We start from the raw sequence: 27,758 nt of genomic DNA on the forward strand, positions 1-27,758 counted from the left end.
TTGTGCTAATCCTTATCAGTTTATCACTGAAAGGAGACAACCAATCACTACACAGATCACTGGAAAGATCAAATTGGTCCAATAGATGGTGATATTTCTATGAATGTAGCTGATATTAACATTGTGATAGTTCATTATACTGACAAAGATTGCAATGAGAACAGACAATGGTGCAAATTAATCTATTCTTCTGACAGCATGTAATGAGAATGGGATGTGGTTTAAAAAATTAAGCCTTTCTTAGCACAGTCTCAAGATTACAATCTCACGGTCTCTCAGATGCTGTATACTCTGGTGATCCATCACTGAAAAGTGTCAGTTTAACAAAGAATGTGTCTTGCTGGGATAGTAGAACACACTGCTTTGTCTCAGCACAGTCCTGCCCATTAAAAACAATGAAGTTGAATCAATTGTGTTTTGAGAACAGACATACACACAGTTGCAACTGAAAAAAAAAAAAAAATTCTGACAATTTTATCCTAGTCAAAACCTACTAACAAAATATAGTACTTTATTGCTTTTATCTCTCTTTTTATTATTAATGCCTAGGTTTAATTTTATAGAACAGAAAACAGTGAGAAGTTACTTTAGGACCTCAGAATCTATTACCAATTTATCCATAAGCAGGGTGCACATAATTAAGTTCGTCATGGAGAGGTGCATGGTCATCCTTTCAACAATGGCTGTATTGCATTGTGAGCTGGGCCAGATGACAGATGAGAGAGGTAGTAGCCTTGAAATTTGCAGTAACTCAGTGTAACATTTCACTGGGCTTTCATACCCAAAGAAAACCTGGGAAAGACCTAAGATTTTTGGTGTTCTAAACAGAACAGAAAACATACAATAATGTTTTTGATATCTAGTTCTCTAGGTTCAGACTAAAAGGGATCAGTAAGGCCCTTCGATCTGTAGATGATAATAATTACAGCAGTAACAACACGACTAACACTTATCTAGAGCCAGCAGTGTGCCAGGTGCTCTATGCCTATTATCTCATTTAGTCCTAGTAACAACCTGCGGTTTAGATTCTATTAGGATAAGACATATACGCAATGTCACATACTAGTACGAGGTGTAAAGACTTAAATGCCCGGCTCCCTGTCTCCAAAGCCCATGTTCATCACCATTACACTGTGTACTCCCTGTTTCATCTTACATTTAACAAAATTAATACTTACAGAGGCAAATTGGCTTAATTAGGATCTCCCAGAGAGTTTAGAGCAAAGCCAGACTGGAAATTAGGCCTTGAAATTCCCTTGTTATGGGTATTTCTCAATATGTTGTACTGCTTCAATTTATTGAAGTCCCCCTCCCCAAATGTTTTGAATAAAAGATAATAGTATTGACTAATTTTAACACCAGATCTCAATAATTTACCTGATTATGTTGTAATTTAATATAAGCATTATATTCATCTTACAATGTTTCTTGATCAGTAGGCATTGTGCTATATTCTGAAAACATAATAGTAAGATAATCATTGGCACTAATCCACCATCTTTATTTATTAATTCAGTAAATGTGTACTGAGTCCTATGTACCAGAATCTATAGCATTTACCAGTTAAATAATATTTTGAGCTCCATCATTAATTGATTCATATAATGCATGTTTTTAGAATACTTATTAATTGCAAGTTACTGTGCTAGGCATAGGAAATACAATGATAAAAAGACATAGTCCCAGACCTCAAAGAGTTTATGATCTATATGCAGAGAGGCAAGCAAGTAAATAGGCAATTAAGTATATTATAATACATGCTATGACAGTATAGGGTGTTATGGGAGTAGATAAAAAGGGCACCCAGCGTGAGTCAATCGAAGCTAAAAGACAGTGGATGCTATGAGGGAAAAGAGAGTAGGAAGATCATTCTAGGCAAAAGGAATCATATTTCAGAATTTACAATTGATCTATAAGAAGTAGTGAAAAATAGTCATTCATTTCTTTATTTATTATTCATTCACTTACCAAGTTTTATTGAAAAGAATAACACTAGATTTTTTTTCTTAGCCTATTATCACTTACCTAGAATATTCAATACATTTTGACTTATGAATAAATGAATGACAGTTATCACATACTGTACTGAACGCCTGTTCTGCAGCTCACTGGTCTTTTTTGAGAGATAACACTGACAATATCCATTTCTATCTTTTCTTTTCTTGATAAAGTATTGATAAGCAATGAAGAACTTGAATCCACAAATTGACACCAAGGTTGTATGCACCCTTGAGGCTGACTCACAAAATTGCATTTAACTTAAGTCTCATTATTTAGGATAATGGGAGTGGGAGAACACTAGAATTGTGCTGTCCAATATGGAAACCACTAACCATGCTTATTTAAATTTAAATTTATATTAAATATAAATTTATATTTATATATTAATATATTATATAAAAATATATTAAATATATTTATATTTATATTCACATTAAAAGAATTAAAAATTCAGTTCCTTGGTCACAGTAGCCACATTTTAAGTGCTCCATAGCCTTATGCTACCATATTCAACTGTGCAGAGGAATATTTTCATCATTACAGAAAGTTCTATTAGACAGTTCTACTCTAGAATTTAGATTATAAGTTTTACTAAACTATTGATAATTATCTCAGGATGGTGTTGAAAAATAATTGCTCGATAAAAACTTATTGATATTTTAAAATTTAGCCTTATACTCTTTTAATGGTAAAGTTTCATTGGTGAAAGTAGAAATCAACATTTACATAAGTCACTGAACATGTTTTCGTAGCAATCAAGATAAAAATTTGATTGATGGGCTGACAGTCTCTTTCCTGAATCTGTACTACCAGAAAATTTCCTATCTGTTACTACAGCATGGCCACTTAGGCAAGATTGACAAAATAATCTCAAAGGTGACAAAGTTGAATTCTGTGGCACCTCATGTGGCATTGCCCACCTTCTGGCAGAGGTGCTAATGAGTAGTAGTGTCACTGCCAAGAGTGTATAAAGCAAAGGGGAGAAGGAGATGCTAAGGCTTTGCAGAATGTACTATGAATAATGAAGAATTAAATATCATTCATCTTAAATTGATTTTCTACACACAGTGCCAAGAAGAAAACAAGTAACTCTATTCATCTGATATCAGTATCTAAAAGAGTTCCAAAGGAGGAGGACTGACACCTGCATCTGAGTTTAACTCGTATAAATAAGCTCTCCCCACCCATCAGGATATGTATAATTAATTGTAAATGTGTTCACTACACTGGTTTATGTGCTGATAGCTGCACCACCGCAACAATATTCAAATGTTCATAAAGTAAAAAAGTAGAGTACAATTAGAAAATCACTGATCATTAAGCATCAGTTTATTAGTTTGCTTATTGATTTGACTAATTTCAGAAAGAATTAAAAATAGCAGGGAGTAATCAGTGAAAAGAATCTAGCATGGCTAAATTTTTGTGACACAGAAGATGCATTTGATGAGTAAAACACAATTTAAACAAGTGAGTGTGTATATTTACCTCTCAAATTAGTAAAATCTTTTATAAAAGACCCCTTAATTCTGTTGCAGATGTAAGATGACCCTTTCACACATTTTCTATTGAGAGTATAAGTTAGCACAACTGTTAGGAAAATAGTGTATCAGTATATATAAAAGTCTTTAAAGTATATGCCCTTTGACATATTATTCTTACCCCTCAAATATCGTAAGTGAATAATCTATGAAATAGGAAAACTTATATGGATAAATGTATTCTTTGAAATGTTTACACCAAAATTTAGTGCATCCTAAAAATGGGAAATGAGTAAGTTAATCACACTAAATTCAGAGTCATTAAAAATATGTTAAAATAGAGTTTTAATAACATGGGGAAATGTTTAACTGCTTAAATTAATGCTTTCATTTAGGGGAAAAAAAGAATTACATAACATATATAAACATATAAGCTCAATGATATAAAGACTATATAAGAAATACTCATGGGCCGACCCCCTGGCGCACTCGTGGGAGTGCAGCGCTGGGAGCGCAGCAGTGCTCCAGCCGGGGGTTCGGATCCTATATAAGGATGGCTGGTGTGCTCACTGGCTGAGCGCAGTGCGGCCGGTCACAAAAAGACAAAAAAAAAAAAAAAAAGAAAAAAAAAAAGAAATACTCATAATATTTTAACAATGGTTCCCTCTGAAGTATAACTTTATTTTCTAATTCTCTTAATTTTCTAAACTTCTAGAAAGAACAAGTGTTAATTTTACAATTGGCAAAATTAGGTAGTAATTCATAAAGCAAAATATTAAGTTACATTGCATATAATTTCATTAGATCTACTGGAAAAAAATGGATGCACAGAATTTAAGGAGAGCAAATTCTAGTAGGGGAGAAGTAGTCGTAGTGGGTTATATCTCAAAAGTCATTAAGATATAGACAGATGCTTACACCACAGTCTAGAAGACAGGAAGCAGCAATGACTTAGAACTTTATCCTCCCACTGATGCAGAGCAATTTTTCTGAGGAATAAATAGAGCATCATGTGTTGTTTACAAAGTGTTTTCATTGTAATGTGCTGAAAAGAGCATGAACTTTAGAACAAAAGGCTACACCAACTATTAGTTACATATAAAATGTTTATAAATTAAAAACTAGGTACACATACATACACACACACCAATACCTTCCTTGCATGGTTGTTGCAAGGATTGAAGCATTTATGTAAGTATCTACCATAATGCCTGATACTAAATGTGTTCAATAAAAATAGCTATAAACTTGGTCTCTAAGGGGGCGTAAAAATCACTGGTTGTGGAACAGAAAAATATTTAGCGATAAGGACTTTATAATAAAGTCCCAAGAATCACAAATACAGTGATGCAGAATTTTGGGTGAGCAATATTCAGAAGTCCATGCAGGCAGGCCACACTAGGGAATTCAATCAATGAACAATAGCTAAAATAATGGATTTGAAGTGTCTAACACAGTTTAACAGATAATAACTACTTTACTAATATTAAAAATTAAATTTCCAACATCCTTGTAAACAGTAATAGGATTTAAGTTTTTTAAAAATCTATTTTGCCCAAGTGATACAGGTGTTTTCAGAAATGCAAAGTTCAGTGGTATCCTATGTCTTGCTATACAAAATATAAATTCTTTATGCTGGGATTGAAGATGTACAGTCTGGTCCAATCTGCCTTTCAATCTTTACTTCCTATAACATCATGTACATGCCTTGTACTTCAGACACACTAAACTATTGCTCCTGCATGCTCCTTTGTATGTTCCTTTACTCCATTAATTCCCTCTGCTGACTATTTGTTGAATCAACAACCAAATAGATGAACAATTATAAAAATAAACTTAGAATATAAAATTATCCACTATTTTTGTTTAAATCATTGGGGGAAAAAAGTCTAGGGTCTCTCTGAATCTCTGCATCTCTGCTGATGTTGCACAGATTGATTGTTGATAAAAAATTTTTGTCTGTTCATGTGTTTCTTGAAATAAATATGTGAATTTCAGAACTGACATGACCTTTGGGTTTGCAGCGGCCGCGGCAGCAGACATGGCTTACCACCACATCAGACCTCCCATCGGCTATTCCATTCCCAAACCCATATCATCTCTGCTGATGCGAGGGTGGAATGCATGTCCTGAAGTGAGTAATTTTTACTTCCTCTTAGAAAATGTGTTATGGTCAAAATCTGTCACAAATAGTGTGACTCTGAAGACTTCTTCCAATGTGTATTTTAAGACTGTCAAGGCGGGAAGACTGATTTGCCTTCTGCTCTTTAGTCTCTAATTGCCTCAAGAAGTCTGAGTATCTCATATTTCTTTGCTGCTGCTCTCTGATTTTGAAATGTTTTTCACAACTGATTAGTAAAAGAGAGACCAGGGTATGACAGATGACTCACAGTCTCATCTCAGCTGCAATTTTATTAACTGCACTTGAGCCACACTTTGTCATTTTCTGAAGAAAAAAATTTGGCACAAGATGGATTTGTGTTGGCTTTTAACCATGAGGCAGGCCTTCAGGAAAAGCCCACAGTGCCAGGGGTCCTAGTCTTTCTCTTACTCTCTATGACTGTCTGATAATGTGGTTAACAGCAAGGACTTAGAGTTCAAATGGTGGGAACAATGTTATGGAAGGAATAAATACAGTAGGATATATAAATAGTGAAAGAAAAATTTAAATACAGTCATAGATCTAACAGAGTAGGGGGGAAACAGTCATACAATACAAGGATGAAATCCCAGACCATGTGTTTTCAAGAAAGGATTCTTCTTAATTTTGGTAGACATTGATGTCCACTTTGTTCACACAGACTGACAGAGGAGATTCCACAACTTCTCTTCTTGTAACACAGTTCAGTCCAGTGTCTAAGAATCCATCTGCTAGCATATTTTGTTGTGTATTGAAATCCTCGTGTCCTGGTGACAGTCCATTGATTCTTCTGCTCTGAGTGGAGGGTATTACTTTGTGTTCTTCCCCCCAGAGATCCTCATATATAAAAGCCTAACTGCTTCTATTTGTCCAGTCCAAACCATTTTACTGTTGTCCTTTTCTTACACAGCCTCGTTTGTGATCCTTCCTAGCCAGTTTATCTGTCTTCAACAAGACAGCAGAAAGTGTGGCTATTATTTCATATATCTCACCAAAGGAGAAATAGAATAAGTCCCAGTCCAGATGTTTGGAAGAAGAAAGTAAATTTCTCATTCTTTTTCTAAAGGCAAAACCCAAACCAAGTCATTAGCCAATCCCACCTGTACACATAGAAACTCTTACAAAGAAAAATGAAAATTCTTATGGGATATGGATTGAGTATCTCAGAAGATAACCTCTTGATCATTCAATCTGATATATTTTGTTTAAAATCTTCTTTCACTACCAGAATGTTAGCTCCATAAAAACAGGGATTTTTTAATTTGTTTGTTCTGCTCTGTTTGCTGCTATAATCCCAGAACCTAGAACCATGCCTAGTAGATGCTCAAAAATATTTGTGGAGTAAATGAATGAATACCACTATTGCTTATCAGTGCCTCCAATCCTTTCTAGACTTTAACATCCAGAAAATTTTGTCTGGAATATTATGTGACTTAAAATCTTTTGGGAAAATCTTTCCTTGTCTTTCAATATGAACCTCAGACAAATTCTCTGAGAATAAGTATGTCAAGCACCTAATGCAGAATTTCCTTCTCTCTGTGCGATGTGAGCTGTGCCAGTGTTTAACATAAAATAACACTTGAGGGAATCCCTTTTGCTTTTATTAACTGACCCTTCATGATTAGAGATAAAGAACATATGGAAGTTTTAATTTGTACACAAAAGCAAGTCACTGACAGGTTTGAAGAGCATTTTGGGGGTAGAATGGATGCCTCAAACAAAAGGTTGGGAAATGAGAAAGGGAAACTAAAATAGGGCCAAAGCAGGGCACTACTAAAGAGAAAAAAAAAATACTAAGAGTTCAAAAATCGATTGCTTAGTGGAAAAGTTTTACTGCAGAACTGAAGTTTATCAGCCAAGAGTCTGAGGTCTGGTGATGAGATTCAGGGAGGAAGATGGGAAAAAAAAAAAAACATTAGGAAAGCAGACTCTCCAACTGGCCAGAAATCTCCAGGCTTATCAGTATAGCTGCGCCCCCACTTGGCTTTGGTATCCCCTCAGGATTATGAACTTGAGCTATCTCTGTATGTGCCATTAGTTGCCATTGCCCAGTAAGGTCTTCACCATGTCAATAGGCTGAGTGATGAGGAAAAAGGGAACAAGTGGCTAATTTTCATTCTTTTCTTCAACAATTATTTATTGAGTTCCTGCTGTATACTGCTCAGGGATAGGGGCTGGGGATTTGATGTCCATGTGTTCTCAATGGAGCTTAAAGCCTAGTAGTCATATGGAGATTAATTGAATAAACACTTTAATTATTCTATAGTTACACTTCAGGATTAAGCAAAACAGCATTCTATGAGAATGCATACTAAATGAGTACTTGCAAGTTGGGGGACAAAGAGATAGTGTAGGTTAATGAAGTCTTCCCAGAAAAAGTGAGACTAAAACTGAGATTGTAAGCATAGATACCAGTTTGCTGAATTGAAGGGCTGGTGTGAGAGAAAAACAGTCCAAGCTAAGAGAACATGTGCAAATTCACTGGGAGAAAAGACACGAGGGAGAGACTTATCAGTCATTGGAACATCGTAGTTACTGAAGGGTTAAATTTCTGTACCAGCCATCATTTGAAGCAAGTTCATCTTCAGATCCAAGACACTCACATCACGCTATCCTGTCATTACTTTCTAGGTTATCAGCTTCATTAATTTTTTCTTTCTTTCATGTACATCTTTACCTCGCTCCTTAAACTTGAAGTGCAATATTTTCTCCCACGTGTGTCTTCTTAGTAAAGATTTATAAAGATAGATAGGTGACAGTCAGAACACCAAACTACTAGAGATGGGAGAAGGTTATTGGAAAACAGTGAGAGGTTTAAAAAAAAGTCCTGATAGTTAGATGGTATCAGATTTTGGAAAGTCTTGGAAACCAGAATAGAGAATTTAGATATGTAATTATAGACAATTATATTTTTGTCTCTAAAGCAGTGAAATGATATTTTTAAAAAGTAATTTTTGGAAAATTCATTTGAGTTTGACGTGATTTATTCACTTACACAAAACATTCCATATAGTTCCTATAGTGAGACCATTTAATTATCTTCTAGTGTTCATTGGAATAGCTAAGCATTTTTTCTTAACGTGTGGGCTGGCTGCCAACTACAACTCTAGGTTACTCTGAATTGTTTCCTAAAACAAAGATTTTGGGGCCCTATCCTAAGTCAACTGAATGAAAATCTCTAGGATGCAGCCTGAGACTATGCATTTTAACAAGCACCTCAGGTGATTTGTGCCCCATAAAGATGGAGAACTAGTGGGTTGAAACTGAAGCAAAAGACACTAAGTCTGGGCAGCCAGCTGGTCTGCTGTTACAGTAATCCAATTGATTACAACACAGACTACAATGGTTACCATGGGGATTCAAGGGCAAGGGTAAACCTGAGGACTATTTCAAAGGAAACATCATACGAGGTAAAAGACTGGATTTCAGAAATGGAAGAGAGGAAAGAGTCCAGCAGAACTGTCATTGCTGCCTTTTGAGAGTCAGCTAGTGACCAAGAGTACTTGTCAGGCCCTTAGATATCAGGGATATTGTTGGCAGTGAGTGGAGAGAGAACAAAGCTAAGGGCTCTGCAAGTGAGGTGACAGTGCTTTAAAAAAATAGGAAAAGGAAAAGGAAAGATAGCTACTGAGAAAAAAGTAACCTGGTCTACAAAGCAGACAGAGCTGTCAATTAGAACAGAGTAAACTTATCATGCAAGAAGTTGGCATAGGTGCTCTTCTCACCTTAAAGGTGCTTAACAACATGAAGTGGGATCGGGGAAGGCAAACAGACGGTATAGGAATTAAGCTCAAAGAGAGGCCAGACAAAAATAGAGCAGGCAGGAGTTGGACTTAAAAGAAAACAGTATTGAATGTTGGTGAGAAAAGAGAAAGAAGAGAGGTAATAAGGTTAGGGACTTTCAAAATAAGAAAGTTATTTGCAGACAATTCTGGATAGGAAGGGAAACAGAAGATAGGTGGGGCATGTAGGCAATATTTGCATTGTTGTAATAATTTTTTAACCTTTATAATAACAGCAAATGTAGATATAAAGATACAGAGACCTAGACAGATACAGAGAAAGAAGAGAAAGTTTGTTTCCTTTTTAACCTTTTTTCCCCCACTAAGAAATGTAAAATATTATATTCCATACTATAAAGGTATACTTTAACCATTTTACTGGGGTAACAACAATAAAATTATTTGTGTATGCCTATATTTTTCAAATAAGTGTGGCTTCAAATGAGAGATCTGTGTTCTGCTATTGCTTTAAAATCTAATATTTATAAGCACATTTAATTCCTATGCACAAGGAGGAATACTCACACCAAACAATAGAGGCATGCTAAGCTCAAGAGATCAAACCTTGAAAGCTACATGGTAATGGGTTATTTAGTTTTCAAAATCTTAAATTAATAACAATTGGCAATAAAGCTCATTAAAATTCCTTTTGTTCAGGATCCACTGTGTTGATCTCGAAGCCCTGTGTGTTCCTAAAATGATTGAAGCTGAGATCTCCACCTAGTGGATTTATAGGATTTTGCAGCTTTTACAGAAACAGCCTACTATCCCTGGAAATCCTTTATTTTTTTTTTCCCCTTAGAGAAATAACAGGTTTTAAAGACTTCTACATAAGATCAAGGATAATTGTCAACAGAACAGTTGCAAATGGATGAAATATACCAATATGCATATCAGCTAAACTATAGTTAACAAACAAAACTGAACTTTTATTTTCATACCAAAATTAGGAAAACAGATCAGGCACAAATATGAATATATAATCATCTGTGTAGAAAGCAATACTGCAATACCACTAATTGAAATGTGTATAATAATTTCCATAAAATAAACATCAAATGTAAATTGGCTCAAATACTTTTTCCTTATTTAAACTTTCATTTGTTTGAGGCTTTTCTTTTCTTTTTTAATGTTTGGTTGCTATTCCAGGGCTAGGCAAAACATTTCTTTCCCATTTTCCAATTCCTTAGAGAAGCATATTCAGTTCATTGCATCAAACATATCTTGTGGATCCATCTTTGATTTTTGTATTAATTTCAACTGTGCACTTTTATGTCATTGATAACAAAAAGTAACTAAAAATTTGTCCCTCCAAAACAATGCGGCTGAAATGTATGCGAAGGCTGGGGTGTGTTTGTGTGTCCTTTTGAAGAAAGTTAACGTAGAAAACGATTAGTATTTGAGTTCTTTTTTTCACTTTGTTCTGCTTCTAAAGGTGATGTATTAGCATATTCTGCAGATGGTGGATAAAGTACGGGTTTTGGAGCAGAGTTTTCAGCTTCATTTTTTTCTGCTGAGAAATAGTGGCACCTCATTTTTCTGCCTGAAAACTGTCTTTTAATTCCGGTAAGAGATAAGACACTCCATGTGTCTCCACTGTCAATGTACCTTCTTTATGTACATGGTTATCTTCATCCGGTTGAATATTTTGAAATTCTCTCAAACCATGTATATTACTGTTAATTTGAAGATCTGTTTCACTAGGAAGCATTCTGTGTCTGGTTCCATGGAAACTTGCAATACTCAAATCTTTAGCTATAATGGTCTCAATGGAGCTTGGATCATATATATATTTTTCACTTTTTCCATTTTCCCAAATTTGCTGCCTTTCTTTTATGGTGCCTTTTAAGGTCATTTGTGTGGTCCGAATTAGCATACTCGAATTTGTCTTGTTTTCATCAAGTGTATTTTTCTCTTTTTTCCCTACTATTTTTATCTCTAGAGCTTCAGTGCTGTCATCTCTGGGCAATCCATTTGTGCTGTCAATTCCTTTCTCACTACTGTTGGTTAGATGCCAAATGGCTTGACTACTAAGAGGAAAAGTACCAATATCCTTGGGAAGCTCTGTTCTATTTTGGTATGGAATAGAATTTGTCTTCATTAATGGTAGATTGTTCTTGGATTTTTCTGGGGAATGAGAGAGGAATCGTAAGTTTCTGTTTTAGAAAGATGTTTTTCTACATCATTTCCTTCCTTATCCATATTAGAAATTTCCACAGTTTGATGTGATATTTTGGGTTTTGTCATTAACGTTTTTTCTTCATTTCCAGATTGTTCGCAACTTGAGTTTTGCTCTTCTTTTTGCAAAGCTTGATTTGGATCTAAAGTGTATTCTTTTTTGTAGGTGTCCATCTTGTAGGCATCTAGAGGTTGCATTTGATTCCTTGGGGACAAAGAAAACCAGCTTAGCTCATTGGTCTTTGTTGTGTTCTGCCCCATATGCTCAGTGGACTCTGTTGCCCCTTGGTCAGTAGCCCCCCTGGAATGTTGGGATGGTAAAACATCATTTCTCACACTTTCCCAAGTAGCTGGTAAATAACTAGGAATTTCTAATTGGAGCTGACTCACACCTTCCACTGGCTCGGTTGAAAATTGAGAGTGTGAGTGCCTGTGCCCAGCATCAAGGGGTGTAGGCTGAGGCAGTGTTGACAGGTTTCCATCAGAAACATGACCAGCTGGGGGACAGCTGCCTTCTAAAGAGCTCTGGCTCACTCTAGACAAGTTGTTAGCACTGACCAAAGGGATACACTTAGCGTTTCTTTCGTAGTACGAGGTCTGCTTTGGGGCATGTTTGAGAGGCAGCCTCTTTGAAGTTAGTCTACCATAGTTTCTCTCTTGCCATTGAGGAAAATCTGCAGAAGACACAAGATTTATTTTGCCTTTTTTCTCAGAAGTTTTGGATAATTTCTTAGGTGATAACAGTACTTGTTTGTGTTTCTTTGAGAGTTCCGGCAAAGATTTTTCTGGATGGACTCTAACTTTTCTAAAAGGATGTAAATTTAATTTTATCTTTAAATTTTTTCTTTTTATTTTCCCTTTGAAGTCAGATTGATTGGTTCTCCTTTTTTTCAGAATCTGTGAATCAGTAAGCCATTTTCCTCCTTTGTTTCTCTCCCCACGGTTGCTACATTTTTTGAGCTCCAACTTAGTCAGGTGGTTACTTTGATTTTCCTGCTGTTTCCAGTGGGTTGATATTTTAGGTGACATCATGAAACTATTTTTTTCTACTGAATCAGGATCGTGGAAACTAACCCTCTTTGGGGAATATGTTTTTTTGATTTGTGTTGATAACCCCAATAAATCTATGCTGTCCTCACTCATAAGGAATTTTTCTATTGCACTATTAATTTGGATTTGCTCTTTCTGGGGCTTTGAATGCTCTCTATGATTTCGCTTCTTTTCTTTCACATAATCTTGAAATTGATCACAGGGCACATATTTACAGATAAGAGAATTGCTTGGCTGAAAATAACTAGGCCTGCTCCGTTTTAACAGTTCACAAGGATCATCATATTTTGATCGATGTTTTTGTAAGATCTTTTGTACATAATGTTCCTCAGGCTCACAAGGCTTGGGTGATGAGCTTGTAATAAAATGTCTCTGCCTGTAAGGTTGTAAGCCATTGTCTTCTTTTTCTATTGGAGGCTGCCATGATTCATTTGTTAAATGCTTTTCAAGACTCTCTCTTGCCAAGGCTGAAGCGGATGTTGCATATCGTCTTCTAAATGTGTCACTGCTGATATCTGCTAAACAATAAATGCAGGAATTTAGCACTGGGCAGAATTTTATTACCCCAGCCAAACAGATGATTGGAAACCTTATGAAAAGTGCAAAAATGACTCCTCTGATTATGGCAGTATTTGAATATTTACTAATTTTTAACCAAACCCACAAACATTATGCAGTTTGATGTTTGCAGTGACACTCTGTGACTATATTTCAGTCCATTGAAATGCTAAATTAAAAGTGGTGGAATTAGAAATTTAAATATTATTCACAGTTGTGCATTTTTAGATTAGTTGTTGGTTTAAATATCAATAATATCTAAATCTCTTTCAAATGGCCATAGTAATTTTTTCCTTCATTCATTTCCCATTTAGAATTCAAATACTGGGAAGAACATGGGTAAAATATTGAGTAATGTTCAGGTTTCAAACAGAGAATAATCTAGACAACAAAAGGGAAATTATTTGTGATACTTCTGGCTCAGCGAAAGCAGATACCATATCTGTTTTATTTCCCATAACTCTATAAAATGTTCATTAAATATTTATTAAATGAATAGGTATTCATGAATATGGCCTGGTTTGTGTTATAGCAATCTCTGACTGAGACTCTTAAATGGTATGGGTTGATAGAACATTAAAGATATATGTTAAATATTAAGGACAAAAATAATAGTAATACCATTAATTGAGTACATACTTTGAGCTAGTCATTATGCTAGCCATTGTACATTCACTCTCACTTAATATTCACAAGAGACATTATCCGTTGGACAAGTTATCCTATTGTCTTATAAACTTTACAGATGAAGAAACAAGTTTACAGAGGTTGACTATTTTCCCCCAGTCACATATCAGCTAAGTGATGTGGCCAGGACTTGAATTCATGTCTATCTGACATTAAAACCTGTCCTCTTAAACACAATGCTTATTAAGCTTAAAATTGCTTTTTATCGGTATACTTTCTCTTGTTTTGTAAAATTGTTTGTTTTATCCAGAGAAAGAAAAAAGTATTCCTACTTGGTAAGAAAAAGGAAGAGGTATACTAAGCCCCAGACTAGCATCTAATTCTAATCTAAGATCTGCCATCAACTTCGTGGGTGACCTTAAAAAAGCTTCTCTCTGGGTGTTAGGAAGCTGTACTTGATGGGAATTTTATGTGAGTATACAAATTATTTAGGGGAAAGAATTTGTAACCTTTGTCAGATTCTCACGGAGTTCTGCAACTCAAAGATAAATATTAAGGACTATTGGGCTAGACCATTTCTAAAGTCTCCTTCACTCCTGAAAGTCTATGATTCTGTGCTTCCAATCGACAAAGTATAATCACAGTGACATTGCTTTATTACTGACTTCTACTCTGGAGCAGATATGTCCTTGGCTGTTTTCTCCTCAAATACCTGCCCTCTCCAGCTCTGGTACAACGCCTGGCATATAACAGAATTTCAAGTGTTTCTTAAAAGTAATTGCATTGATCAGACAAACCAATGCTCTCCATGTAAAACAAATGACTGGGTTTTAAATGGTTAAAAGACCACATTCCCTCTAGTGTAGGAGTTTCCCACAGAGAAATTAAGGCATTAGATAAAGCTAAAAGCTAAAATGAAATATCTGACTAAGGTATGATTATTTTGAGAGGCTAAATGCTTATTTCTTTATAGGATAAAACTAATATGATGTGGTTACTGTGGGAGATGTTTGTTTCCTCAGCCATCTCTGTCTTGAGGCAAATCATCAGCCCCCAGAAACTGGTAAGAACTGGAGTCTGGGGCATGCAATGGAATAAATTTTCTTCTTGCCTTGTGCTACATATGAAATAACATGTGCCTTTATTCTCATCCAATTGTCCCCTAATCCATCTTTAGGACCAGATCCCCATGGTAAGAATTTCTTGGTACAGCACCTCTGTCATTCATATTCTGAGAGAAAGCTCTGTAGTAAACCATTTCAAATAAATGACAAGTACCTCTTTACAGATAAGCTGTCAAAGTTTTCACTGCTGAGCCTGAAAGCATCACCTTACTATTCAAGAAGAAAAAGGAAGACATTTAATTCATTGCCTCCACCTAAATATTGACATTGCCCATGTACAGTGGGTAGATGTCACGGCCAGATTCACTTGGCTCCCAACATGGGACAATGAATTAAGTCCTGACTTTCCCTGAACTGGGAAGTTATCATCCCTGACAGCTCAGCAAGCAAAGTATGTTTCTTGACATCATTCCTGAAATGAATCACTGGCATTAGAAGGCCCATTCTTCTAACATGTCACGCTCTGGGAAGGTTGCTTACTGCAGAATTGGCAGTAGAGCTCGAAGGATGTTGGAGTGAAAGCTGATACTCACCCTCCAATCCATCTTAAGGGCACTATTGCTATTTAAAAGGCTGCCTTTTTTTTTTTCTTTTTAACATTGTTAGGTGTTGGGTCTCAAAATTCTCTTTAAGTAAACAGGAGATGCATTCTCAGCTCCTGAGGATGGGGATACTCCATCTGCACCTCACCACACACGCGCGCACACACACACACACACACGCACGCACACGCACGCACACACACAAAGACAGGCCCAGTGTTTATAGATCCTTAGAAGAGGCACAGACTGGTGCTCCAGCGATTTTTATAGCATTTCCCTGTTGAGGAAGTTAAACGAGGCTCCCTCCTTCAGAGGAAATTAAACAGAGTGGGATTTTCCAAAACAAGACAAACTCACCTATTGTTCTTGTTACACGTTGTGGCAGGATTGGAGGTTGGACTTCTCCATGCTCGAGATTCCTTAGCTTTTCAACTCTCTTTGGACAGTATCTTGTAAGTAGGCCAGCTTCATTAAAAACTGCCATATTCCCAGAAGGGTCTGAATATCCTGACTGTTGCAACCTGCCATCCAGGGAAAGGAAAGTGCTGTCTGCCCCATGGTCGTTCCTTTTCAGGTTTCTAAATGATCCGTCAAGGGCTGTGGGCTCAGAGGCCGATTTTGCTTGATGGCAGTTTTCCTGTAAAAGTGGCATTTCCTTTCTGGACCCCACAATGGACATGACCTTTATCTCATTTTCCTGAGTTAAGTGGCAGTTACAGTATCCCTTAGTGTGGCAATTTCTTGCCTCATGAGCACACAGGGATTCATCGAAGGATCTGCAACAAAGGTTTTCTGATGTGTGTTCATTTGCTTTGCCTTGTTGGAGTTTCCAGTTAAATACAACTAAACCTAGACAAGTGAGACCAACAGCTCCTGTGACAAATAGAGAGACCATTAAAAGATAACATCATAGGAAGAAACATACAAATCACCAAATGTGAAACCCACAAATATAAATGTAAATGGTTTAAAGGGCATCAGAATGGGTGGGAAGTCCATCACCAATTGGAAAAATATCAGTCCAGGCAGACACTATTTAATTAACATTGTTCTACTTTCCAATTTAGATCTTTCTTTGTATATTTTAAAAATTATAAGAAGCAATACCATCTGGAATCTTTTTGTTAGAAAAAAGAGCTTTTTCATGGGCTGAAATTTATTCAAGATAATATAATTCCTGCATTAAAATTATTTCTCTACCCATGGTAAACAAGATTAATTCCCAATTTTCTACTTCTTAATTTCATAGTCAATAAAAATAGACCACATTTAGTATATACCCTGAAATTCTCATATACCCTACCTTCCTCTCCCCAAAAGAAAAATTGATATTACATGCTATTGTCCTATTTTAATCATCCTTAAAGATTCACCATCCCCTAGCTCATTGGCTTACCAGTAGCAAAAAGGCCAAACTCCTTGGCATTCAAGATTCCATACAATCTGGCCATTACCTCTCTTCCTAGCCTTATATTTCATTACTTCCCACATTGAAACACTATGTTTCAAACTTAATTTATTGCTCTTAAACCACACTTCTAAGCCTTTGTGTATGCTCTTAATGATGTTTTTAATATCTTCTCCTGTCTCTGCTTATTTGAATTTTATTTATCCTTTAAAATATAAATAAATACCTCTAAATTTCTTGATGACTTTGCTGTTTTTTCCATCTTGCAAAGATCACTGCCTTTTATGAACTCCCATGATAAAATAAATTCCATCTAATCTTAGACAGCCTGGTACTGTCATTTTATATTCTTTGTACATATAGCTTATTCTTTGAATAAAATTGCAAGGGACAGTGTTTCTCAAATCTAGGCGTAGCCTCAAACATGTTTCTACCTCACTTTTTCTCATCTTGACAAAAGACATCCTCAACCACCTAGTTGTTCAAGCCAAAGTCTCTGAGCCATATTCCACTACCTCTCCATCACAGTGATTTCTTTGTTTGTTAGCACTTAGAACAGTATAATATTATTGTGTTCATTCATTCATTTACCAACTCACTGGCTGTCCTCCCCTGCTGGAATTAAGCACTGTGAGGAAACAGACCTTTTCAGTCTTGTGCAACCTTCTATGCCCATTGCCCACAACTCTGGCACAAAGGAGGTATCCAGTAGTGTTTATTGAATATTCTTGAATAAACAGAAGGAATCATGTTTACAAATTCTGATACCGAAAAGTTCTGGGTTGCCTAATCTTACAAATCCCCAGAATGGTGATAAGGAAGACATAGTGTCTGTACAGATTGAATAAGGAGATCTGTGTCCTGTGCCCAGGTCTGCCTGTACTTGCTGTGTGACCTTGTGAGCAACTTGGTCCCCTTTTCTGGAAAGGAAGGCAGTGAACGAGATGATCTCAGCATTCTGGGCTCTTTGAATGAATGTGCCATGTCTGGTTTTCTCCATTGGAGACAATATTAATGAAAACTTGGAAAAAAAAAAGGGAGGGTTTCAGGCCTGTTTCGCTTTTTCTGTTAAAGATGAAGATTAAGCAAAAAGAATAGCAGTATCTGGTAAAATTCTCCAACCACTTAATAATTTTCCAGAGATCTTTTAAACCTATTTTAATTAATTTGACAACAATACACTCTTGGAAAGTGCTAGAACATTTTGAAATAATTTAATCTCCATTAAAGGCACAACATTTTTTTAAAGTTGTAGCAAAACTTAGATCATAATCCTTTTATTACCAGATCCTAGAGTCTGGGTTTTTCCAAGAAAGAAGTTTGGTTTTAAAATGATAAAAATATTTGAAAATAACAAAAATTTTAAAATACTCAATCTTTTACATGGATAAAAAAGCTCAGGATTCAAAGATCTGTTCTGACATTTTGGGGGGTGGGGTAGAGTGTTTCTAATCTCTCTGGACCTTATTTTTCCTCCTAATTTCAAAGGAGGGTAATTAATACTACCCAGAGACTAAATAAGATTATATATGTGACATGTTTAATACAGTGCCTTGATATGGTAAAGTTTAATGAATCATCATTGTGGTTCGTGATTATGATTGCTGCTGCTGCTGTTGTTTAGGTTTTGTATTTCCCTGCTGCGTCCTAGAAGACTCAGCTGTCAGAAAAAAATCCAAAAGAAAAATCATTAAGGGAATATTTTAAATGGCTGATGCAATAAGTAAGCCAAATAATAAAGGAAAGAAAGACCTAAGTTTTCTTAAAGACAATTGTCAGCCATTCAAATGACAGTAAGCGTAATCTGATTATAGTATAAAGTTTGTCCTCTAATTATGTCTAAATGGTAAGGATCCACTCACTCTCCTGCTGTTGATGCTAGAGATATATCTGCATCTTACTAGCAGTTAGGTATGGTCACTTTCCATCAGTTCAGAGAACAAAAACAACAAATGAAGCTTGTAAGTAGACAGAACGTGCTATTAGATGATATTTGAATTTTCATTGCCATGGGCATTGCTTCTATTTTTAAAAAGTGTTCTAACACTCTTTCTGAGTTGGCAAAGAAAAAACAAAAAGACGAAATTAATAATAAGTTCTCACTGAAGCATTAGTAACACATTACAGCTTCGTGAAAAATTTTTATCCACCAGGTCACAGAATAAGAAATGTCAAGATATTGGTGTTTGGTGCCAAATAACCACTTATTAGTTTTAATTTCACTGAATATGATTATTTAAATTCCTTTGAATTATGATGACTTGGTTATAGATAAAAAGGGAAATGGAATCAGAGGCAAAATTATAGTTCTAAATCTTTTTCCCACAATCTGTAGATACAGATAACTCACTACCCTCTTACTTCAGAAGGGGTAGAATCTTAATGGAGCGAATTGATATCAAAAAATCAAAGTTATTTTAAAGAAGAATCTCTTCTCAAAACAGTGCATTTAACAATTACTAAATGAAAATTAAATTAGTATGATAATTCACACACTAAAACTCAACATGTATAAAATAATATTTATAACATCAGAATTCATCCATGTATATTAATTAAGCTTTCCATCATTTTGACAAAATCTTTGGAATCTTCCAGTATTTGTATACATCTCTACAGTAATGAAGAGCTTTTAACTTAGCAAAATATATTTCTGAATAATGTATTTCTGAAAATAGTTGTAAAAGATACCTAAAAGATTCTGAAAATTACCCTGTTGTTAAATTCCAAAGCAATGTCCTATAGAACATTCAATGAAATCTTTTGGGGAATAAAAGGGTTTATGGTCAAATAAGTTTGAGAAATGCTCCAATTATATCTTTCTCTTAGAGATTCATAATGCTCATTAGAAAATGAAAGGCTATAAAAAGTGATGTAGTAAATAAACCTGTTTCACTTTCTTTAACCTAGCATTTCCCGATCCTATTTGAACTTTACCACCTATAGCTTATGTGTGCATATGTGTGTATTTTTATTGAAATATCTATTAATTATCCCCTAGAACTAGTATTCTAAGAAGCACGCTTAAGGGAAAACTGCCTGCTGCCCTCTCACTTTTGACTTTTATGGTAGATTATTTCTTAATACATATAATTACTGACGTGGTTACATGGTTTTTTAAATAATTTATCTTTCTGAGAATATTTGCATTTCCTTCCAAGTGAGTTTGATTACTGTTGGTAGTAGTTCTATTATCTAGACCTGATGCTGGTCTACATCTATCCTGATTAAAAGGGTAACTGTGAGGAGTTAATAGTCTGATGTTCAATTAATTCACTGGAAACCTGCTATGAAATGATGATTTATAGCACATATTCAAAATACATCAGTTAAGTCCTGCATGCTATTTGTGGATTTCTGGTCTTCCAGTTTGGGAGCACTTCTCTCTCTCTCTCTCTCTCTCTCTCTCTCTCTCTCTCTCTCTCTCTCTCTCTCTCTCTCTCACACAATGGTTACCCACAGGTGCAGAGGATTTCACCATGTACTGAGAGCACAGCAGGAGGGAAACACACACGTCGAGCTAGAAAACTCAAGAAATCTCATGCATATTTGGTGTTCAGCTAATGACACCAAGCATCACTTTATATCATTCATCCAGTGAGAAGTAATGATAGTTTGTGCATAGTTTACAATTTTTTCAGGTTATCACAAAAAATTAAAGGATTGGATATTATCCTCTCTTTAGTTGGTCTGGGGAGGCACGGGCCAAGCTAATGAAAGTTTTGGACAAACAGAAATCTTAGAAAAATTCAAAACCCTTCACCAGGAGGAAAGCCAAGGCAAAGAGGAGTTAAATCACTTGCCCAAAGTCACACAGCTGGTAAGAGCAGAGACAGAATTCAAACCTGGGCAATCCAACTACAGAACTCATGCACTTAACTACTGTGCTATACAACCACTGTAGATTAGGATATATGTGATTGTTGTAATAGCATCTCCTCATACACCTGGAAAAGCCCATCGACTCTTACTACACCATGGAAAGGCACACAAATGTGAGTGCCTTGAGGAAAGAGTATATGTCTCATAGATTTTTTAATCCTCATCTCCTAGCATCATAATAAATGTACAGTACTCTTTGGTGAACAGATAATGGATGAAATATAGATATCTTTCCTGCATTACAGACACGAAAACTGAAGTCTAAATAGCAAGTTAATTTACTCAAGATCACAATGCTAGTTACACCAGGACCAGAGCTCTTGAGTTCTGGTCCAGGGCCCTTTCCTCTATGTTAGACAGCTTCTCTGCAACAGGAAATTCTTGCAACCTGTGCCAAATCAGTTAATATCCTCCCACATCTATTGGCAACCTCCCCCTTCCATAGCCCTGGGAAATTTCCTCAATTGCCGGAGAAAGGCAACATTTTGTCTACTTCAAGAATGTGGACAAGAGAAGGAAGAGGAGGAGGGCACACTTCTCCCTGGCATACCTGCAAAGCCAAGGACAGTCAACAGGGCCACATCCTGCCCTGGGAGGAGGAGACTTCTGTCCTTTGGAACCAGAGTGAGGTTGGGAGCCCTGGAATCACAGTTGTTTTCAGACAACCTCAGCACACTCTTTGCAGTGGCCATGGCTGTGGTGGATGGCTGACAGTTTAGCTCCTTGGCATTCCTGAGCGTGTGAGCAGAAGACTTAATGTAGTTTCTTAAAAACCGAGCAAGGGGGTGGAGATCACAAGTGCAGCTCCACTGGTTCTTATCTAAGCTCAGAAGGATTAACTGCTTCAGTGGAGTAAAAACATCCGGCATGTGGGCCAACCTATTTCGGGAAAGATCCACTTCCTGTAGTTGAGGCAGGGGCCGGAAGGCATCTTTCTCAATGTAAGAAATAAAATTGTTAGATAAATCCAGATGCCTGAGACTGTGGAGATTCGTGCCTCCAAAAGAGCTATCTGTGAGATTGGTGATCTGATTCCCATCCAGCTGGAGCCGGGTCAGGTTCCTGGTGTTTCGGAACCAGGACCCTCGCAGGGTACAGAGAGCATTATTGCTCAGCACCAGCACCTGCAGGCTGTGAAGCTTGCTGAAGGTGAGATCAGTGAGCGAAGAGCTGGATATTCGGTTGTGCTCGAGCAACAGTGTCTGCAATGTTGTGAGGCCGTACAGGGCATCTTCCTGAACAAACTCGATACCATTTCTGCTCAGGGAGAGCAGGGCCAGATTAAACAAGAGAGACAGATTTGTGCTCTCTATAGAGGAGAGGTATCCATCAGTGATGATTAAAACTCTCGTGGTCACAGGGGCTGCTGTGGAGAAGAAAAGCACAGACTAGAAACAGGGTACACATGAGTGGGAGGGGAGTACAGTGGGAAGCAGAGACAATCAATACCCTCTGAGCAATCTTAGCACCTGAGTAAGAACAATAAACCAAATGAAAATGTTTCTCTGATTTCTAAACTTAAGGAAAGCCGGCTATTTATCAGAATGATGGATTTTTATATTGTTTGTAATGGTGACGTGTTTGATTAAGAAACATAAACCCATCTGTTCCTCTAGATGTCAAAGTTAATTTGCTGTTTGGGATTATCTTCTGATGGAGTTTGGATGTGTTGTCCCCTCCAAAAGCTGTCCCAGCAGCCCTATAGAGTAGAGGCCCGAAACTTCAGTGGCATCCACGTTGTGTTAATTCTACAGGCTGGCAGGACATGAGAGCAGTGGAGGTGTCACAGCCTCCAAACAGATTCTAGAGGATGTATGGAAAAGCCTGGGGGCCCCAGACAGAGACCTGCTGCAGGGGCGGAGCCACTGCAGAGGACATCTACTAGAGCAATGCCAAGCAGGAAAGTGGGGTCAGAGCCCCCACCAGGGAAATGTCTAGTAGAGCCAATGCAGCAGGGCTGCCACCAGGACCCCAGAACTTCGGGGCCACTGGTATCGTGCAATGCAGGCCTGGAAAAGCCACAGGCACCAGCATGGCCTGCTGGGCTGCACCTGGAAGAGCTGTGGGAATGAGGCTGCCTGATGCTTTGGGGGCCCAGATGCCCAATTGTTCCCAGGATGCAGGACTTGGAGTCAAAGAACATTATTTTGGAGCTTTAAGACATAGTGTCTGCCCTGCTGGGTTTTGGACTTGTTTGGGGCCTGTTTCTCCTTTTTCTGGCCTATTCCTCCCTTTTGGAACGGAAATGTATACCCAATGTCTGTTCCACCATTGTATCTCGGCAGTAGATAAATTTGGTTTTGTTTTTCAGGTTCACAGTTAGAAGGACTTTTGCTTTTGATCTCAGAAGAGACTTTGGACTTTGGACCTTTAAGTTGGTGCTGAAGCAAGCTAAAACTTTTGGTACTGTTGGGATAGAATGATTGTATTTTGTATATGAGAGTGGCATGAGTTTGGGGGGGCCAGGAGCAGAATGATGGAGTTTGGATGTGTTGTCCCCTCCAAAACTCATGGAAATTTGATCCCCAATGTGTCAGTGTTGGAAACTGATTGAGTCATGGGGGCGGATCCCTCATTAATGGATTAATGCTCTCCCTGGGCGAGGAGGGGTAGTGAGTTCTTGCTCTATTAGTTCCTGCGAGACCTGATTGTTTAAAGGACCCTGGCACCTCCCCTCTCTCTCTCTCTCTCTTGCTTCCTCTCACCATGTGATCTGTTTGTACCTGCCAGCTGCCTGCCACTTTCCGCCATGAGTAGAAACAGCCTGAGGCCCGTGCTAGATGCAGCTGTCCCAGAATCGTAAGCCAAATAAACCTCTTTTCCTTATAAATTACCCAGTCTCGGATATTTCTGTTATAGCAACACAAAACGGACTAAAACATCTTCATTGACGTTATTTTGAAGGTGGCTTTTCAGGCTTCCTCTCTCTGAAGCTGTGGACTGACCTGCTCCAGTCTTGCTGCCCCAAGGATTCATCTAAGAGCCGAGCCAACATCTGAGCTTCTGAATCAGTTTCCCACTAGCAATGTATATTCACTCTGTGTAGTCAATCATCTTTTCTCCCAAACATAAAGGTGTAGGTTGAGGAGGGATGCGAAGAAGCATTGGTTTCTGCTTTCTAGTTCCAGGCTAAAACTTGGCAACTTGGTAAGGATCTATCTATATTCTCTCCAGACAACTGGAGGATCTGTCAGTGGGGTTCTCATTATAGTCTGGGCCACTTTGACCTCCTGTCTAATATCTGTCCCCTCCAATGAAGTTCATCATGTGATGACAGGTGGTACTCAGAGCTTCCAACTGTTAAATCCCTTCACCATAATCACCTCAGAGCTATCACTGCTCTGTCATTAGAAATCAAAGCGTTTTAACTCAATAAAGATGTATTATAATCAGGAGTTATTGTAACAAATCTTTATCATGCTAAAATTGTTTTGACTGCAAATGACAGTGTCATAAGAATGGAGGAGTCCATTGTCCCTGAGAGGTCTACAGGTGATATTAGAACAGTCAACCATGGGGGAAGCAAATCACAGTCCCCTTAGGAAATTCAGACTGCACTGCTGAAACAAAGAGATTAAAAAAATGTGAAAGACAAAGAATTCTCGGAGATCCTTCTTTTGGAAAAATTGCTCCTATCTCTGCAGCACAAGCAAATTTAAATCATGGTACAGTTTTTACCATTTATTATTGATTATTTAAATTCTATTAATTCTGGCTGGTTTGGCATTTTATTCCTCTCATCATTATTTTTGACATGAGATAGATAGAGAGGTTTTGTTTCTATGGGTCCCCAGTCTTCTAGGGATTTGTGGACTTTGAATGAGCGGGCTATGATTTCTGTCAATTACTTCTGGTCTAAGACTAGACAGAAATTACACTTACAAGTCATCTATTTACTTCTCTATATTTATGAAATCTAACTTCACAAATGGGGCAGTCTGCAAATGAGAAGATATAGAAATGCAGCAGTGTGGATGAGAAATATTTGCTTCTTATAGACATCAACTATCGCTGATCAGAAAAAAAGATGTAGTGAAGTCAGGAAATCCATTTTAGAAGTTGGGGATTTAGTAGTTAAGTGTTTTCAATACTAATCAGAAACAGTGCACACACCAACTAGCCTTGAAACCTTCCTTCTCTCTCCTGTCAGAGATGATGATAATGTCTACCTAATTCTCATAAAGGCAGGGGATTTTAGAAATGGAAGAAATTATTTTCTTCTACTCTGTCTTAACTCAGGCTTGTTTCTGAAATTTTCCACTGGCAGAGCTTATAGCTTGTTTATTTCTTCTTGGATATCAGGATTTAAATCATATTCTCCTCAAATTTGTTAATAAGTTGTCTTATTAAATTGTTGACTTAAGCAAGCAATATGTAATGAATACAGGCAGTGTATCTTGTTAGCATTTCTACAGCTCATTTACCACCAATAAAAAAAGACCAGACTTTCCAAATGAGATGCACTTTGATAATAATCTGTTTCACTGGTACACCACTTAATCTTACTAATGCTGAACAATTGCAGTTCAGGTTTCTGATTCACTTATATTTCTTCCAACTGGAGGTGAGGTTCAAATCTGCAAAAAGTGTGGACAAAAATATAATTAAAGTGGTCTATTTTGTCCTTTTAAGTGTGTAGCTGCATAAAATGGTGGTATTCTTTTGCAATAGCAAAATATCTCAATTACCTATAAAGGTTTTGAAATAGTTTTGGTTGAGACCACCAAGAACAGGAAAATAAAATAATGTTGCTAGTCACTTCAGTCACTGTAAAGGGCTGGCTCTTTAAAGGGTTACCTCTTTAAGGCTGAGTCCAGAGAGCACTCAGTACAATGAAAGGTATGGCAGTGAATTTGCCAGGTGCACTGAATACTGCTTTTTAAAGTTATTAGTTTTATTACCTACTATATAGGTTAGGTGGTGACAGAGGGTTACATCTTTGGCACACACCACACATGATGCAGGGCAAGCTGTCACCATCCGCAGGATGACAGCAACGAGTGCGAGGCATCCACCTGAAAGGAAAGCAGAGGGCAATGCATGTCACAATGTTGACATTTATTGTTCATGACTCCGGTATTTACAGCTCAGGAGGCATTTTGGTGATTTCTGCTGTTTAATGGGCTGCTTGGTGTTCTCACAAGATGCCAGGGAAATGGCTAGAATCTTTAATTTGCAAAGAGTTTAAGCTGAAATGTTAAGGCATTGGACCATAAATTCAGACAGCTCACAGCCAGGGCACACCCAATAGTATAGATTGTTAGGAAATTAAGTTATTTTGCAAAACACTTTATAGTTTGTAGTGCCTTAGCATTATCTTATTTGGGTCTCTTACTTCTCAAAACCAATTTGAGACTGAGAAAACTGAAGCTCAGAATGCTTAATTCAAAATCACATAGCTAGTTGGTACCTGACCAAGTCTTTAACTTTCAATCCAGCATTCTTTCTAGTATGCAGAAGCCCATCTCAGGCACTGAATGTTACATAATTATCATGGAATTATTATTCCTTACAGATTTAGATACCACGCTTAGGGAGGGAGTAGATGGAAGGTTAAGAACACAGGCTCTACCTTGCTTTGAATTCCCCTCTGTTATTTACTGACTACACATGGTAGATAAATTATTTTAGTTTTTTATTTTCTGCTTTTTCATGTGTTAAAATAATAGTAATTGCCTACAGTACAGAGTATTATGAGAGTTAAGTGAGATGCTCTAAGTGTTTAGTAAATTTTAAACTTTACCATTATTTTTATGCTTTTTCAAGCCCCCAAGGAAATATTAACAGTTTGATTTTATATTCAAAATAGGCCATTCATTTATAATGTATTATCTGATTGTTTTTTAAAAAAACAAAAAATATGAAACAGATTATAATAAAACTCTCTACCCATGCAATAAGATAGTTTAACAAAATAAAATGTAAAGAAAACATAAATTAATTCTATGATTTGTTCAACAAGTATTTGTAGAGCACCTCTGCATGCTAGGAATGGTTCATGGCACTGGGGATAGAGCAGTGGACAGCCAACCCCTGCCCTCATGGGGTGTGCATTCCACGAAGGGATGTAAACAACAAACAAATAAACATTAAAATATGTATTAAATCATCAGGTGATAGTGCTATGGGATAAGTAAAACAAGAAAAACTCTCTGATAAGGTAACATTTAACAAAAAGCCAGAGAAAGTGAAGGCACTGGTGAGTCCTGGTGGAGAGAATAGCAAGTGCAAAGTCCCCGAGGGTATGGAGGGTTCAGCATGAGGAGGTTGGTGCAATCAGACTGCAGTGTGCAAGAGGAAGGGCAGGTTGGAGAACAGCAGGAGCAGGTTGTCGTGTGCCTTACAGGTGAATAAAACGACTTTGGCTTTTTATCCAAACAAGATGGCAAGTAATTGGAGGCTTTTGTGAGTGGCATTGCTTGATCCGAAGTTCATTTTTAAATGACCATTTTGGCTACTATGTTGGGAACATTTTTAAATCAGCAAAGAGCAGAGTCAGCAAAAGTAGTTAGAAAGCAGTTGCAATGATACAAGCAAGAGATGATGTGGCTTAGAGAGGGATGAGAGGCAGGCAGATTCTGGGGGACTTTTATCATAATGATGCACTCAAATTTAAAGAATATGAGCTAAAAATAGCTGGTGGGACATGACAGGTATACAAAAGTAAATAAACCACTGCTTACCCTTGAAGCACTTACCTAGCTGTAACACAAGGAAGAATAAAGTAAGTCTAAATAAAGGTAGAAAAGTATTTTGTGGAATTACTTGGACACTTTAAGAAGGATGTTGCTTGTGAGTTGGGACTTGTGAAGTGCAGTGGATTTCCATAAGCAGAGAATAAGAGATAATTCCAGTCTGGCAATGTGAGAACAATATCCTGCAGGGTCAGCAGATCCTATCTCAGTTCATTTCTTTTAGCCCTACCTGTGCTATTTAGGGTCTTCTCCATGCATGTGTGGTGCTGGGGTCAACCAGAGAGTTAGGCAGA

At 37.2% G+C, this 27,758-nt stretch overlaps 2 protein-coding genes across 2 annotated transcripts in view; one reads left to right on the forward strand and one right to left on the reverse strand.

The window, feature by feature from the left end:
- Positions 1 to 27,758, forward strand: part of TNNI3K (TNNI3 interacting kinase) — a 291,813-nt gene that overhangs the window by 203,231 nt on the left and 60,824 nt on the right. The window contains exon 21 of the mRNA XM_063104384.1: positions 5,504 to 5,613. Coding sequence (XP_062960454.1) covers positions 5,504 to 5,613 — 110 coding nt within the window. The remainder of the gene's footprint in view (positions 1 to 5,503; positions 5,614 to 27,758) is intronic.
- Positions 10,778 to 27,719, reverse strand: LRRC53 (leucine rich repeat containing 53). The gene is given in 7 exon segments (XM_063104136.1): positions 10,778 to 10,933; positions 10,936 to 11,528; positions 11,531 to 13,144; positions 15,838 to 16,353; positions 21,321 to 22,136; positions 25,672 to 25,785; positions 27,695 to 27,719. Coding segments are annotated over 7 exon segments (3,834 nt in total).

This window comes from Cynocephalus volans, chromosome 8 (genome assembly GCF_027409185.1).
Source record: "Cynocephalus volans isolate mCynVol1 chromosome 8, mCynVol1.pri, whole genome shotgun sequence".
Taxonomy (NCBI): domain Eukaryota; kingdom Metazoa; phylum Chordata; class Mammalia; order Dermoptera; family Cynocephalidae; genus Cynocephalus; species Cynocephalus volans.